The following is a 17,141-nucleotide window of genomic DNA, read 5'->3' on the forward strand; positions in this document are numbered from 1 at the left end:
ATATAAATAGGAATGGAGCTGTTAAGACTTTCTTTGTTAGGACAAGTTCCTTCAATTATCAGAAGGTAAAGGGAGAATAAAGTTTGCGTCTGATCCCACTTCTGCATAATGAACAGCTGATCATCTGCTCCACTGTGATAGGAATGGAAGTGGGTCTTTCCAAGCATCCTCTCTGAAATTAGGTGTTGCTCAAGCTCATCCTTTGGATCCAGCCCCTCATATATACTCCTTCTAATTTCTGTCTTATGGACTTAGGAGTAATAGGGAAAATAGAACAAAATGTGAAAATAACCTGGACCAGGACTATAGTGTTAATTAATGCTGCATGATTTTGAAAAAGGCGCTCAAATTCTCAGGGCCTCATTTCAGTTTCCCAATCTATAAAGGAAGAAATAAAGCCATATGATGGTAACAGTCTCTTAGCCAAAAACCAAAAACAAAGTCAAAAATATTATTGAACTCTTCAAATTATTTCCAAACTTATAAGGGCTTACCAGCAGAAGCCTTTAATATGAATTTTTCAACACAAGAATGGAATCAGTTGTAAGGAAACACCAGTGTAAGGGAGAGTTCTTTGTAGAGCATATGACTAACGAAAATATTTTAACACTGTAGATAAATAACCATTACCTAATAGCCTTGACATTACTCTGTAACGGATTTTTGAGCACGTGTCGTATTTTTATGTCAGAATTCTAAAGCCCATTATATACGAATAGAAATTCTTAACTCCCTGAAGATATGTATGGACCTCTTATGTAAAATGGTTACTTTTTAGCCTACACTAGACTTTCTGTGTTCGGTGGAATGTTAGTAAGTTTTACTTGAAAGAGGACCCCCTGAATAAACATATTTTTTCAGCAAATATTTATTCCCTACCATGTGTCAGGTATTATTTAGTTGCTAACGATGTTCTGGTAAATAATATAAACAAGGGTTGGTATTCTAGTGTAGGAAATCAGAATCTTAAAAATTCAAATTGTGATGGTTACTGTGAAGGAAATAGAGCCGGTGATGTGGGACAACTGGGAAGGGCCAGTTCTCGAGAAGGGTTTCAGAAAGATGATATTTGAGCTGAGGCTTGAAGGATGAAGAAAAGCTAATGACAAGAAGAGCTGAAGGATATGTTTTTAAGCAGAGGAAACGACAAGAACCAGTCCTTCATGCAGGAAAGGGCTTGGCAAGGAAAAGGTAGAGAAGGAAGCCTAGTGAACAGAAGAGTGATGGGCAAGGAGGAGTGTGGTGGTTGATAAGGTTTGAGAGTGCGGCTCAGGCTAGAGGTCATAAGGCCTTTTGGACAAATTTATGAAGATTGGACTTTAAGAACATTAAACCCATTGGTATGCTTTAGGGACAAGCAGGGAATCAATTTATGTCTTTAAAAGCTCATTTGGCTACTTTGTTGGAATGGTTATGAGTCCAAGAGTGGAAGCAGAGATGTCAATTAGGAAGATATTGCAGGACTCCTGCGAGACAGGATGGCGCCATGGGCTACAGTAGTAGCAGCCATGGTGGAGGGAAGTAGACAGATATTCTTTTAGAGGTCAAACTCATAGACCTTGCAGATAGGTTAGATATGGATGGTGAGGGGAAAAGGGAGGAATCAAAAATGATTCCAGGAAATACTCAACTAAATAATTTTTTTAGTGGCCAACTATCTCTGAGCCTTTAATGTACATCGAGACTCTCCAAGTGGGGCATGCACAGCATATTCGAACTTCTTTGCCCATGAAATCCCATGCACATCCTTTGTCCCTGCATTTTTAGATTGACATTCACCTCTTGATGCCTTGAAAATTAAAATATCTAGTGGAAAAAGTATCTATTTAAAAGAAAGATTAATAGAGTTTATTTTCTTTCTTCAATGTATTCATTCGTTTAACCATCATCTACATATTCAGCAAATATCTACTAAACACTCATTATGTTTCAGACTCTGTAATGGGATCACCAAAGTCAGTAAGACAGGATCCTTCAGGCTACATCTATAAAGAACTATTTTTTGAAGATTAATTTAAAAGAAGGAATTGAGTGACGGGAAGATAAAAAGGAAGCAGAGTTAGTAATAGGTCCATGAGAATATTTTGCAAAAGAGTTTTGGAAGAGAGTTAAATAAATTTGCAGTAACATAAGGGAGGATCTTGGGACCACAGTCCCTTGGAAAGGAGGAAGTTGAGACACATATATGGATGGGCTAGGCCAGGTCAGATTATTCTACAAAGTCCAGAAGGGTTTGATACACGGTGTTCTTGGGTGAAATGAATAGTGTGACTATGGATGTTGGCAAGTGGTTAGAAGTACATCCTAGGCCAAGCTAAGTTAATGCAACTTAACTCAAAATTTCCAGTCAAATTCCCTGTGAATAGATGTGTGCTGAGAGTCAATGGTGGTCCCAACAAAATGTATTGAATGGTACCATGTAACTACAAAGAGCCACTGTCATCATATCTTCTTCTATATTGTGAGGTCTTGCCATTAGAAATTATGGTGCACTGCAAGAATTTCTAGAAATTCTGAAGAGATCAGTTTGACCTATGAGTTTCAGTGCTAGACATGGTGAATTTAATTCCAAACAAACGCTACGGACCCTTCTTGAACTTTAGGCATGTGCTATGCTATAATAATAATTTGGCAAAAGAGTCCTGATTTTCCATTATTGTTATTTTCTAATATATCCAGAAGAATTTGAGCTTTGTTGAAGATTGTTTATCCAAGAATGACGTATAAAAAGAAGTACTGATGTGAACATAGGAAATACTCATTAGGAAACATTGGGTTACTGTTCAGGTATCTCTACTAAAGAATATAATGTTTATGGAATTTTCCCCTTACTTCACTCTCTCATGCCATGACTCCCTCTGAACAGAGGGCTGCATTTGCATGTGGTTAGGGTCACAGATCACGTTCCTAGGGAATAAAAAATTGGATCTGTCGAATTAGTAAATCCTATTCACACCATAAATTCTTTTTTATTCATATGAATTTGGAGCATGAACATGGTGCTTGCAAAGTGAGGGCACTTTACATATTCTGAAATAAGAATAAAAAGTGACTAGGGAGATAAGAACAGTATGATAAGAATTACATTTATGTAATAAAATTAATTCAGGAAACCTGTTGCATTTATAACCTAGAAGAGGTTGTCCTTTTTCAAGGGAGTTAAAATGGACTGAAATATATAGAAAAATTACTTGAAATCCTTGCAAACACATTTTTTATGTAGCTCTACAAAATATATTTATTTATTTAAAATAATGACTTATCTAAGTGAACAAAAGCATATACTGAGTAAATGCCAGATGGTCATCATACTAAAACAAAAGTCCTGCCTGGTATCAGAAATCACCTTCAGATGAATGAACATGTATCCGTATCTTCCATTTGCCCCTCCAGATCTGTTCTCTTCCCTTCACCCCCCTACTATTGGCCTTGGGAGGCAGATGTGCATAGACTATTAATGGACTCCCTTGCCCTCTCATTTTTGATTGGGTTTGCCAATGGAGGGCTCTGACAGAAACCAGAAGCAGGAGAAGAATATTTATGCCCTTGACTCTCTTCCTGGGGGGTTTCCTTGGGCTGGAACGTTCCTCCACAGAAGGGTATAGCCCTTCTTCTGGTGACCCATTATATTGACTCCTCCTTCCAGGTTCTAGTGACTGCTCCCTAACCTTGACCTAAAGATGTAAACTGCTCTCATGTTATTTCGCTGTCCCTTGTGTTCCCACATCTTTGTGGATAATCCCTTCATTATACTCTCTTTGAACTATCATATCTGTATTTGTCATCTGTTTCCTGTTGGGACATTGACTGATTAAATCTGAAAACTTGTCCCTGGAGGCTCCTAAAGGGATCTACTTCATGTGACATATAATAAGATCTCAAGAATGTATTGCCAGGAAAATTATATTCTCCTGGCATTATAGGAATTATATTCTTATCGTATGCCAGACACTATGAAAGATCTTTAAAATGCAAAACGGTATTTCCAAATCAGAGATATTTGTAAATTAGAATTCCTGAAAGATAGAGAACTTTGGTTGGATTGAGGAATGATGCTTCAGATACTCTCTGTTATCTTTAGGAAATGTTGCTTGTGAAGCTCTGGCCAACCTGAGAGACTTACGGAAGCTCTCCTCTCTTCAACATTTATTTATTCGTGAACGATTTATTGCTCACACATTGTATGTAAAACATCACGCATTTAACCCCTATTTAACAAATGGAACAATTGGGTATCAAAGAAGTTATATATTTTATCCTTGCCTTATGTCACAAAAGTAGTAATTGGTAGAATCAGGACTTGAACTTATTCTAACTCAAAATTTCATAGATTTCCATTACACTGTGTATGAATGAAACAAAAAATCCCTTCCTTAGTATATTAGAGTAAGAGGACAAACACACGCGTCTAATATTCAAATTAGGATGGAAAAGTTTCAAGGCAAAATTAGAGCTAGAATGTGTTTACATATAGGAAATGTAGAGAGCACTTTTGGTGAAGCTTCTCTTGGCTTTTTGGAAAAGGTGGTTAAGTCCAGTCCTAAAGTCCTGTTTAGCCATGTTAGATCCATGGAAGGTATAGGGGCACTCAGGCCATGGGGGACCTTGGAATGCTAAGCCAGGGGATTTGAAATGGATCTCCTAGTCAACAGGTATTGTTTAAAAGTATTTGATCAAGATTGTGTGTAACACAATGAATAATCAGTTAAGGTTTATGAAAATTAATTTGGTAGAACTTCAGAGAATAGATTGGAGATTTAAGAAAGAAAATAAAGGCAGGTCAGTTAGAAAACTTGATACATGAGAAGTGACAAGAATTAATGATAAGGTGACAAAGGGAATAAATAAGAAAAATGCAGGAACAGAAATAAAAAGATGCAATGACTAATTGGATTTTAGGAAATAGGAAAGAAGTTAAAGATGCCCGAAGTTTTGACCTTGAATTAATGGTAAGATAGTGCTTGTAAGAGCAGGAAAAAAAAAAAAAAAAAGAAAGTAATTTTCTTGAAGGACAGAGAGGTAGGAAAGAATAAAAAGTTAGTTCTGAAAATGTTGATTTTGACACTGTAAGGTAAAACTTGTAGGTAATATTGGAATGTAGAAATGAAGCACAAAGTCAAGTTGATTGGAGTCATCTGTATGATTATTTAGTAGATGTCTTTTCTTCATTTATAGAACATGGGTGGTCAGGGTTGGAGGGATGGTGGGAGGGAGTGTGGATCAAGGGGGAGCAGTGTCAAGACAGGACATCCTTGGAGGTCAAGTCACACCGGGAGATGTGTTTATGCAAAGCTGCTCTGGCAGAGTGTGGTCAAGGTTGTATCTTAGAATATAGTGCTTAGTGACAAGTTCAATAATAACATAAAAATAGAAAAATAATTAGCAAGTTTGGTAGCTAAGAGGGAAGAGAAAAAGATGCACATGCTATAAAAAAAAATACTGTTTTGAAGAGCTACTTAGTCATAGGTATGGCTAGTGAGTAGCCAGTACTGTTGTACCGGAATATTGTGATGAATATTGTGAAGAATAGGGTGGTTGCTGAAAACCTTGGTGAATGAGGGTGATCATGTAAAAAGAAGAGGACAGAGAACTTAGGTTTGGAGGATGCCTATGTTTGAGCATGGGGTACAGTGGAGGAGGAAAAATGAAAAGAATCAGAGAAGGAGGATACTAAGATGCAGTTACAACTGAGGAAAGAAAAGTTTTTCAGGATAAAGAAATAGTCAAGTTCTCATGATGCTAACTGACGGAAGGTCATTGAAATGAACAATGATGATACTGAAAACTTTCGAGAATGGATTTTCAATATACTGTTGGACTGGAAGGCAGAAGGTGCAGAGTAAAGGCAGCATGATGTGGTGTAAAGGGCAGGAGTTCTGAAGTGTGACAGACCTGAATTGGAATCCTAGTTCTGTCACTTGCTAGCTGTATCAATTTGGCAAAATTACTTAGGAATACTCTTAGTTTCCTAAGCTGTAAAAAATAATTCCCAGTTGTATGATTCTTATAAGGATTCAATGAGGCAGGTGAAATTGCTTGGTAGAATGCCTAAAACATAAAAGACTCTTAATTAAATCCATTCCTTTAAGAAAATATTAAGTGGTAAGGAAGCAGAAAAAAATTAAGAATAGGATAATCTTTTGAAAAGTTTCATGGTGAAAGGACCTGAGAGATTCGTAGGGAAGATTTTTTTAGGATAATTGGAACTGAGTATGTTTGCTTATAGAGGAGAGGAACCAAGAGGGGATAACGAAAGTGAGGGGTCAAGCATAAAAAATAGCTGATGAATCAAGATCCTGGATGACAGAAGATCAAGGATTTAGTCAGGTGCACAGGAAGAAGAATTAGTCTCAGAAAGGAACATACACTGCTTTGGTGACTATTTGGAGGGAGAAGACAATAAATATGTTTTTAAGTGCAGAGAAAAGAAGCTGTAGGAGCTCTTTTTGAAAGCATGTGTCTTCTTAGTAAAGAACAAAGTCATTTACTAAGTGAAAGAATGATGAAGTAGAGCTTGAGTAGAGCAGAAAAATTTGAAAGCATATCGTGAAGAAGGCCACGGGAGTCAATAGAAAAGAATAAATTGATTGCTCATCAGGAATGAGAGATCAGTGACTGATGTGGAGTTGAGATAGATAGGTTTTGTAAGCAGACAGGGTAGGGGGTCCCCGGGGAAAGAAAACCAGGTGTAGCTTTCTTGACATAAGAGAAGTCATATTTTGCCTAAGGCATTTCATGATCTAAGCCTGGCCACATGCTTGCCCTTGTCTCAGCAATTCATGATCTTAAGGGAACAAAAGAATGCAGAAACAAGCGATTGTTATCAGACAAGAGAAGTAACAATCGCAAAGATAACTTATTAGACACCCAGTTCTCTTTCAATGGTAAAGACTAGCCTAAAGCACAGTCTTGAGCTGTTTGCAGAATTTAAATCCCCCCTCAACCATCAGATCAACTGGAATCTAAGGGATGATGAGGTTGACCTTTTCTGATCCTCCTGGCATTACTTCAGTCAACTAAAGCTTGGACTCAGTGGACCTCTGCCCCAATTCTATGCTGAATTCTCCTCTGCTCAAGCCCCTTCATGAATATGCATGTACCATTAGCTTAAAACTTCCCAATTTTGCTGTCCAGGGAGACACTGCTTTGGGAAGGATCCCTGGTGTTCTCCTTAACTGCTGAAAGTAATGATAAATCCTTCCTTATCCAGATCTTTGGCTTGGTTGTGTCTATTGGCTTGATACCCACCAAGAGGCTAACGCAGTTTTCAGATAACAAAGGGTGTAGTTGGGTCTTGTACACTGTGGTGAAGGTCCCAACAAAGAAGAAAGATTGAAGCCTGTTTTAGCTTCAAGGCACGCCTGAGGCTAAGGCACATCCCAGAACAGCCGGGACTCACCCTGACATAGGGGGACGTTGCAGGGTGTACACCCCTCCACGGATCTCTGAGCAGAACATGAGATGGTCATTTGACTAACGCTCTGGACTAGCACCCCAAAGGGAAGGGCAAAAAATCTTTGACAGAGGATCATGTAAAATTGACCCAAAATACTGTACATGACTTTTGGAGAACTTGATTTTCTTCAACTTGTTGGAGGAAACATCTCTCTCCATTTGGAGTGGGAAAAGAGCAAAGGTTTTCATCAGAGCAGGAGGCAGCCAACAGCAGCTTCAGAATGCAATCAACTGCCTTATAATGAAGAGTCCCAACCTCAGCCTTGGGAATCGGAAGAGGAATACATCGTTCCTAAAGAGGCAGCAAGTAGTTATGGTCTACAAAGTCTTAAGGCTAGTTAAGCCTACCATGCTTTATGTACCTAGTATCATGATTTACTTGTTCATTTGCTCATTAATTCACTGAGTACCTACCATATGACAGACAGTAATGGACTAGATACTTGGGATAGACGAGGTCCGGATTCTGATGGAGCTAACATTCCAGCTGGAAATAGGATTGGGGGAGAGAATACTGGAATATTAAAAAAATATCACACTGAGTCTTCAGAATCTCAAGGATTTTGTGTGTATGTGTGTATATGCCTGGGCACATAGTGCAGGTGTAAATGTAAGAGTGTGTGTGTGTGTGTGTGTGTGAGATAAAGGTTCCGAGAAAAGGTAGTAACCGTAGATTTTCCTGGCTATGCCAGCCTCCATATAAAGAAAGTAACTACCAAATAATATTGTTGTGGGAATGCTTTTAGGTATAGGGTAGCATAAGTTAGTGAAATACCTTTTTTACTCGTTTTGTTTTAAGGTTTGTTGCCTATCAAAGAAAAAATTTGATATTCAATATTGTCAGGATTACTGTGGTGAGCTAAATACTTTTATGCTACCAACTGGATTATAAATTGTTAAATCTTTCTGGAAAGCAATTTGGCAATATGTATTAAGAGCATCAATATGTTCATCTGTTTTCAACATGTGATTATAGGGAATTTATCTTAAGGGAAATAATGTATAATGTGGGCAAAGCTTTATGCACAGAGATACTATAGCCTAATTAATAACAAAAATAAAATGCTAAAATTTTAAATTATGCATGAATAGAGAAATGGTTGTCTTGTTATTGTGTATGAATATTATGAAAATAATTAAAATTATGTGCTCAAGGGGTTTTAATGACATGGGACAATATTTATGATATAGGAGGTTATACAAAAAGAACAGGATACAAATTTTTACATACTGTATATCCTTAGTATTTAAAACAATTCCATAAAATTGGGTAGAAGGAAATTGGCCAACATGCTTTATACTTTAAGCATTTTCTATGATTTGTACATGTGACTTTTATATCCAGAAATACCAATAAATATTATTTTTAAAACCCTGTGTTAAAGTGGGTGTTAAATGCTTCTGTGATTGTTCCATAAAACATTAAGCCTTACTGTGGAATGATCTGGAAAATCAACACATATATAACCATAATATGAATTCAAATTTTTGCAAAATAATTTGTCAGATGGGTATATTTTAGGGCAATGAGAGCAATTTTCCTTGCTGTTTTTCTTTAGAAAGATTTTTCTTAATTTTTTAACATGGCAGATGAAGGCCTGTCCTTGGTCTGTGCATGGTGAACCCAGTGAAGTAGTAGAAATGGCCTTTAATGGACAATAGGAAATGATTTCAATTAATAGAAATAAAGGTGTGTTAGTTTAAGATTAGAACAATATACTTAAAATGTGGTCCTAGAGTCCCTTTCATTGGAATCATCACCAATAATTGTTTAAAATGTAGATTTTTCTGACCTATTAAATCAGAATCTGAGGATGGGTACTGACTGGAAAGTTATAGTTTTAATGATACACCTTAGGTAATCCTCCTGAGATTCTCTAAGATCTACAAGTTGAGGAAAAGAAGTTTGAGATTTAGACATTTTTGCCTAGGATCCTTAATAAACACTTGCTCCAATGTTTATTAAGTAAAATTAGACCTTTTTTCAATTGCATGGATCCAAACTATAAAGCACTTTGCTTCCCTGATAAGTTGGACTTGGGGGCTGGGGCCCATCTGCTGCTCGACTGCAATCTTATTAGAGAGGTTTAGATTTGGATTTCTTTGAGAGTGGACACAAGTGGTCAGTAACATTGCTGGGACTAGTGATAGGGGACATCTTGGCTAGAAAACAGCAGCCCACCTGTTCCAGTTCCTTTGGGGGTATCCTTTAGGTGAAATGCTTGCCTAGGGCATTTAAGTCATTGCAGGGTAGAGTTCACAAGTCTCAAGGAAGCAGGCCTCCACAGAGAGCTGCAATACCCTAGAGGTTAAGAGTGTTAGAGGTAGTCACACCCACCACCTACTATGTGCCTGTGTGAATTAACCAACTCAGGTCTTAGATTCTTCTCATGTAAAATGGGGTTACTACTAGTAGCAGCCTAATGATGAGAAATTGTGTGTAAATCATCTAGCACAAGGTCCAGCATGAAATAAGCACTTATATATGCTTGTAGTGATGACTTCACAAGAGCTGGACTATATAAGCTTGGGAGTCAAGCTTTTCCAGTTGATTCTTCGAAGACCATGTTAGGTATCAGAAAAGCCTGGGGACTGGAGTAATTCCAGATTATTGTGTGTTTGGGGGGGGATGGCTATGGATCCAATAGTCCTTCATATGAGCTAGATTTTTTTTTTTTTTAACATCTTTATTGGAGTATAATTGCTTTACAATGGTATGTTAGTTTCAGCTTCACAACAAAATGAATCAGTTATATATATACATATATTCCCATATCTCTTCCCGCTTGCGTCTCCCTCCCTCCCACCCTCCCTATCCCACCCCTCCAGGCAGTCACAAAGCACCGAGCTGATCTCCCTGTGCTATGCGGCTGCTTCCCACTAGCTATCTACCTTACGTTTGGTAGTGTATATATGTCCATGCCTCTTTATCGCTTTGTCACCGTTTACCCTTCCCCCTCCCCATAGTCTCAAGTCCATTCTCTAGTAAGTCTGTGTCTTTATTCCTGTTTCACCCCTAGGTTTTTCATGACATTTTTTTTTTAATTCCATATATATGTGTTAGCATACGGTATTTGTCTCTCTCTTTCTGACTTACTTCACTCTGTATGACAGACTCTAGGTCTATCCACCTCATTACAAATAGCTAGATTTTTAATATCTGTTGGTTTCATGGAACATCCAACCTTAATGTTACTTATTGAAATCTACCCGCTCAGGGTTGGTGTAGGACTGAACTGAGTTAGGTGAAGTATCATTCGCAGAATGACTTTCATTTACATACCTTCTCCAGTTACAAAGAAAGTCAAAAGTCATTCCTGTACACACACACAAGCACACACACATACACAGCCTTAAGCCTGGCCACCTCTATTAATACTTCTGGGGTGCCACATTCTATAAAACCATTTTAGGTTCTAAAAGTGTTTCTGGCTTTATGGTGGTCCCTACCATTAAATACATTTCCATCATCATTTTCTTGACTTACTGGTAAATATTCCTTGAATAAAATGATTTGGTAGACTTGTCCCTAATTTAAACTTGCATCTGGAATTCCCTGGAGGTCCAGTGGTTAGGACTCTGCGCTTTCACTGCCAAAGGCTCAGGTTCAATCCCTGGTCGGTGAACCAAGTTCCCACAAGCTGTGTGATGTGACCAATTATCCCCCCCTGAAAAGAAACAAACAAGAAAACCCCCCAAAACTTGCATCTGCAAAGTGACAGGCATGTCTAGTGGCTTCTCAACTTTAGGCAAATAACCTCTGCCACCCTCCCCGCCCCCCTGAAACAAAGTAATCAGGTCAAGACAGTTACCATGAGCAAAAATCCTTTATCTAATCCAGTTGCCTAACACACTTCTTGAATAAACGACGTATCCTAATTTAGGATACATCACCACATTCAAGTCAGAGAGTATCCTCTGCCAGTCCATATGAGTGCGGGTCACTGGAAGATCTCTTCGTAGAATTCTTCTTAGGGCTTCGTTTGATAACTCCTGTAATTCTTCTAAGACTGCAGCTTGAAATTTATTCTCTTGCTCTTCCACAAGCCTCGCGAAATTTAGAGCCAGTTGAGCTGGGTTAACTACTTCCAAGCTTTCTTTCAGGTCCTTGGAGATTTCGACATGAAGGTTGACACATCTGAAGAAGTGAGCTTGCACAAAAATTCTCCCTGTTACCTGGGTTAGAAATGGATTGACTTGGAAAATCCATTTCGATTTCCAAAGGCCATTCCAGTAATCTCCCTTTTCGTAGCTGTGATCTTCAATGCAAGCGATCAAGAACTCTTTATTTTTCACCGTTTTTCTCAGCACGTTGCAGTTCCCCGTTGGATAGTGGTCATTCACATACAGCTTTAAGGCGCACAGAACAACAGTCCTCAGGTACTCCGTTTCATTCAGAATGATGCCATGACTTTGGATGTCTTTTAACTGGTTTTGAAGCAGGTCGAATTTGAAAGAAAGTTTGCTCTGGTGGTCAAAAAATCGGTAGTTACTCACTACGTTGTGGTGAGACAGGAGGACCGTATTCCCATTGATGGAGAGTGGGACATAATATTTTTGGCAGTGTTGGTAGCCTGCACACTCACCTAGATGGTGCATGAGTTTTTCATCACGGATAAGCAGACAGAGATCATCAAAGACATTTACAAATTCCCCTGGAGGAGCCTGCATTAACAGTCTGAGAATTACTTTTTCTTTCTCTTTCTTACTCAGATCGCTAAGTGACATGTTTGGTTGTAGCAGAAGCAGAGCTTCTGAAATAAAGAGTGTTCAAAGATGAGAAAACATTCCATGGGACAACCTTCCCATCAAGGTGTTACACATTCAGCTTAAGATTACCATGTCTGACCATGAAAAAACAGGTTGTCTGGCAAGCTCTGAGTCTCCTGATGAAGTCATAAAGAAGCTTTCTCTATGAGGTATGGAACTTTCAGTGATATCACATTAGGTGTTCAGACCAGAAGAAAAACATGATAGTCACCTGACAGCATGGTGCGCAGCCAACCAGCTATAAGAATTTTGAAGATTTTAAGAACTTAGCCTCCAGAACAGCCTTCTTCAAAAGTGGTGTGTCTCTGTGTGCATTATATGTTGTCAGGGATCTAGAGAAGCAGCCCAGAGTTTCTAGAGAGTGTCTGGCAACCCTTTGCACCTTTTGGGGACCATGATGGCATTGATGTATAATCAGGCCCTCAGAATAACTGTCCCCAACCCAGTGGAAGCACGCTATGCTGAAAGGTTTGAGGGGTTTAAACAAAACAGTAAAAATAAAATGAGGTACGATGGCAGTTCATGGGAAAATGCCAGACAGCAAGAGATGCCTCATTTATAAACATTGTGGGTTTGGAAATGGTCATAACGTAAGCAAGAAACCAGAAAGTTTTAAGGGCAGTGAAGTGAAGAGACCACATGTTACATATGGTTTCTGTGGGATTTAAGTGTTGAGCTAACTCCAAAGAACAAAGGCAACAAACCACTGTGTTTTCTGCTTTCTTTCTAGAAAAGGGGCAGTGGCATCAGTGGATGAGTTTCAAGAAATCCCTCTCCTGCAAAGGGGCAGAGTTAATTATATTTGGAACTTGTGGCAACTCATAATGGGGAGAAACTTCTAAGCGAGGAGAAACGGAACTACAGGTCATGAAAATATGGAGAACAAATATCCACTCAGAGTGCTTTCTGTTCCTCTTTCCTCTTTTGATTTATCCCCTTTCCTTGATTCTTTTCTCATTCTTTTTGAAGAGTCCTGAACTTAAGTTTCTCTCATTTAAGCAAAAACTGCTTCCTTCCCTTTCTGCCCTGAGCTTTTCTGAGTTTCCCTAGCTTCCTGTATCTTTTTCTTATAATAACATGAGCTTTGCCGTATTAAGTCATTGCCATTAGTTTGAAGGGTTTCCAATTAGTTCTAACAATCTGAAATTGAGTGTGTTGTTGAACAATTTTTACCAGTACCTTTCATGATTTTATAGACAGTCATGTTAATTCTTCTTAACCTTAGTTTTTCAATTTGAAGTGTCCTAATTTTTGTAGTTTCTCTGTAGATAATAAGCAAGCTTGATTATTTTTGTCTTCTCTTTCATACTAAATAGACACCATGACATTTTTTTTTACTCTTTTCTATGGTCCTTAAAATGTTGCTTTTTTGGGGCATGCGTGTAGCCTGACATTTGGCTAATGTAGTGGTAATAATCGTACCAGACATGGTTTGAACTCATTTAATGCCCCCACCTTCTGGAAGTATTAATTTGACCACTTTTCAGATGAGGAAACTAATGCTGAGAGAGATCAAGTGTTGATGTTCAGCTGTCTCCCAAGTTCACGTCTTCAGAAGATAGACTGTATTTCCCAAGTAATAGCTTTATTTCTCAAATGTTAATTTTTATTGTTTTCCTGTAATTTTTATTGTGTTATACCCTTTCATACCTTTAGCACAGAGTAGTGCCTACTTAGTTTTTTAAAAATATTATTTATCATAAAATTGTTTTCTCATTTAAGCCTGTGATAGACTCTCCTCTGAAAATAAAAACGTTGATCTGAAGAGAGGTAAAATATTCTTTAGTCATTTTAAGTACTTAATGACTTTCTGTGAGAATTTCCTTAACTTCTTTTTTTTGGTGTCCTTTCGTACATGGTTTTTGTCCATGGTTCGGGATGACTTTAAATATGGAAAAATTACCCTAGAAAAAACTCTGAAATTACTTGAAAAATTAGGTATTCGGTGCAATACTATTCACGTGAAGTATATTTTTAAGGTGAGATAATATCCACCCTCTGAACACCCCACCCTAGGAAGGACTTAATCCAATATTGGAAAATGTTGATAACTACTTGGATGCTTTCTGAAGAAAATACATATGAAAGATTAGTCTCTTAAGAATTAAAGCAATTAATTATGCTAAATATATTTATAATCAAGACAAAGAGTTTAGGTAAGACGTAAAATGAGTTGTTGATAAAATTTGAAATCATGCCAGGTTATTAGTTTAGAACAATCTGCTGAGAATGCCGGAATGTTCACATCAGATTAGGACTGGTCATCTGATTAGATCAAATCATATAAATGATGAAATGGTAAGTGGATTGGATGTTAGTGATTTATAGAAGGAATGGGCAATCTTCAGAAAAATTGCATTTTTCTCACCTCAAAGCAGACAAGCCGTAAATTCTCTTTGTTTAAAGAAGAATTAGTAGGAAGGGAACTTGGATCAAGTCTGTCCCTAGAAGACAAAGGGAAAGCTCATGAAAAACAAAAGAAAAAACCAAGAGATAGCTGAGTTTTGCACTAGGAAGATGTCAGATTTCTTGGCGAGTCAGGCAAGAACACTAGACTGGCCAGCTCAGATAGTTAGGAAGATAGGCATCCTGAATATGATTTTGTTTCTTGAAAGTGAGTAGCCAGATAACACAATCTTGTTGAAATTGTTACCAACTAACACAAACTGGGAAGCTTGTGTTACCTTACCTGCGAGCTACTCAGTTAGCCTGATACAGTTTTAGGGATGTTGGCAGACGCAGGTTTCCAGTTCAGAGAAAAAAGACAGCTTGGCACTCACAAAAATAGCACCTGCCAGCGTATCGACATTTTGGTGCCATGTCTCCTAGCCCCGTTCCCAAAGTGTGATGTGAGGAGGCTCAGGTGACATGTGCGCGCGCGGTGGGTGGCATTACCTGAGAGGGACCTCAAGTTTAGAAAGCCAGAGCTTTTTTTATGGGCTGTAGGCCTGTCTGATCTTTGCCCTGGAGGCTGTCGTTATCATTATTATCCTGGACAGTAAACAAACCTGCAGTTTTCCTCTGGAGGGAGATACTATCTCTTCATTAAGTAAAACATCCTTGAAGAGCTAGTCCTGAAGAAAGGTGGTTGGTGCCTCTGCTTAGAAAATAAGCAGAAACACACAGCAGACCCTACAAGCATTTTTCTCAATAAGATTTAGCCTTCATGTTTACGAACCACAAAGAGGAGCTTCGAAAAAGAAAAGCTGTACTTCTCAGGAGACTGCAGTAAAAGACAAAGAATTCAGAGCTGTTTCTATGAATCCAAGTAGCTTGTGCTGCAATAAGCTATCAGAGTTTTAATCAATTCATGTCTAATACCACAAGTGAAGAACACAAGTTTCTGTGAAAGACCTTTACACATAGAATTTTCCCTCGGTGGTATTGCCCGAAGGGAGAAAGAGCTATCTGCTTTCAGGTTTAATGAAATTCACATTCAACACAATATAGAGGTAGTAATATGCTAAATCTGTATCAAATGTGAAATATTGAAAATCTTATTTAGTGATTATCAAGTTGCTTTGAATTATCTGCAAGATAGAGATAGCTGTTTGAAATCCACTTGAGTAAAAGCATGCCATATTGAAAAGCGTCATGTAGAATGCTAAACAGTTATAACAAGTAAATAAGTAGCTCATTAACTGAAATTTATGATTATTTGGACAGAGCAGGATTGAAGGTCTATTTTGTTTAGTAAAACCTTTTTAAAGTAGCTATGAAAACAATGTTAATTATAGAAATTAGAGGGGCAGAGTTTACTTAGAATACTTCAAAAAACCCTTTAAAGTGAACTCAAATACTTTAGAAGCATAAATTACATATAAACAAGGCTGATGATTATGATAAACCATTCTCTTCTATTAAAAGAATTCCCCTAGGCCCTCTAATAGAAAATACTTTTTTGCCTTAGGCTAAGTTGCTGTGTATGCATTAAAATGTTGATTAAGTAATATGCTCAGGGAAAATGTATTGGCTAACTGAATTTTCTGGAAAGGTGAAGACCAAGTTTAAACATCTGACTCTTTTGCTTTAACTTTTGTTGCTAATCTTTCCACACTTCAGGGTACACATTTTAGCCAGAGCAAATAAAATGAATCATGATGAATCTTTGTTTTTGGTGGCCACACACACAAAAAATGCTCAGCTGTTGTCATTAGCAAGCTCAGTGGATGTGGAGATTGTTCAGTCTATTAGATTCTAGTTGTACTTGGCAAGCCAGAAATCTCTGAGCAAATGTCTTAACCTGCAGAACGGGGATACTAATATAGTTATTTTGCAGGATGGTTCTGAATATTAAATAAGATATCGTTTGTGAATGTACCTAGTACCAAGCTAGGCATAAAGTAGGCACTCGATAAATATTAGTTGAAGCTACTTGATGATCATTCAAAAAAATATAGAAAATTACAGTACATTCATTGATTTCCTAAGAAGCTGACATAAATTATGACATGAATTTATTTTCTAAGGTGAAATTTTATTATAAAATTTGAATAAAGATCATGTAAATTTATGACACTGTCAAAATATTGTAAACTTCTTTTTACAAAATTAATTATTGAGTCATGGCTTGAGCAGCAGTTCTCTAAGTTTCTTTTTTATCCCTTTACTAAAATTTTTTTTGATTGCTTTATTATTATCTTTAATTTGTAGCATGTCAGCTATTTTTAGGAAATATTATGTGCCATTTCAATACATATTGCTAGTCTTAGATTACACTCTTGATTTTTGCTGAGTATGAAATAGTATCGTCTTCAATTTCAAGAATTTTTATTATTATAGGACTAACCTTAAGTTTTCAAATTCTCTAAGCAGTTAGCAACCATTATTAAATCTGCAGTATGTGCATGGCACTCTGTTAGAAACAGCGGATTGTAAAAAATAAACTATGTCTCTTTTAAGGAGAAAAGAAATAC

At 37.6% G+C, this 17,141-nt stretch overlaps 2 protein-coding genes across 2 annotated transcripts in view; one reads left to right on the forward strand and one right to left on the reverse strand.

Annotated features, from left to right (window-relative positions):
* Nucleotides 1–11,272: 11,272 nt before the first annotated feature.
* On the reverse strand, nucleotides 11,273–12,388 carry CAPZA3 (capping actin protein of muscle Z-line subunit alpha 3). The gene has a single exon (XM_004326208.3). It carries the CDS (start codon nucleotides 12,181–12,183, stop codon nucleotides 11,284–11,286), a length of 900 nt encoding a protein of 299 aa, XP_004326256.1. The 5' UTR covers nucleotides 12,184–12,388; the 3' UTR covers nucleotides 11,273–11,283.
* A 30-nt stretch (nucleotides 12,389–12,418) lies between these two features.
* The window catches only part of PLCZ1 (phospholipase C zeta 1), a 43,313-nt gene continuing 38,590 nt past the window's right edge, over nucleotides 12,419–17,141 (forward strand). Inside the window, exons 1-3 of the mRNA XM_019936863.3 lie at nucleotides 12,419–12,522; nucleotides 12,956–13,111; nucleotides 14,081–14,204. Of these exons, the coding sequence (XP_019792422.1) occupies nucleotides 13,101–13,111; nucleotides 14,081–14,204 (135 nt within the window). The 5' untranslated portion in view covers nucleotides 12,419–12,522; nucleotides 12,956–13,100. The remainder of the gene's footprint in view (nucleotides 12,523–12,955; nucleotides 13,112–14,080; nucleotides 14,205–17,141) is intronic.

This window comes from Tursiops truncatus, chromosome 11 (assembly GCF_011762595.2).
Source record: "Tursiops truncatus isolate mTurTru1 chromosome 11, mTurTru1.mat.Y, whole genome shotgun sequence".
Taxonomy (NCBI): domain Eukaryota; kingdom Metazoa; phylum Chordata; class Mammalia; order Artiodactyla; family Delphinidae; genus Tursiops; species Tursiops truncatus.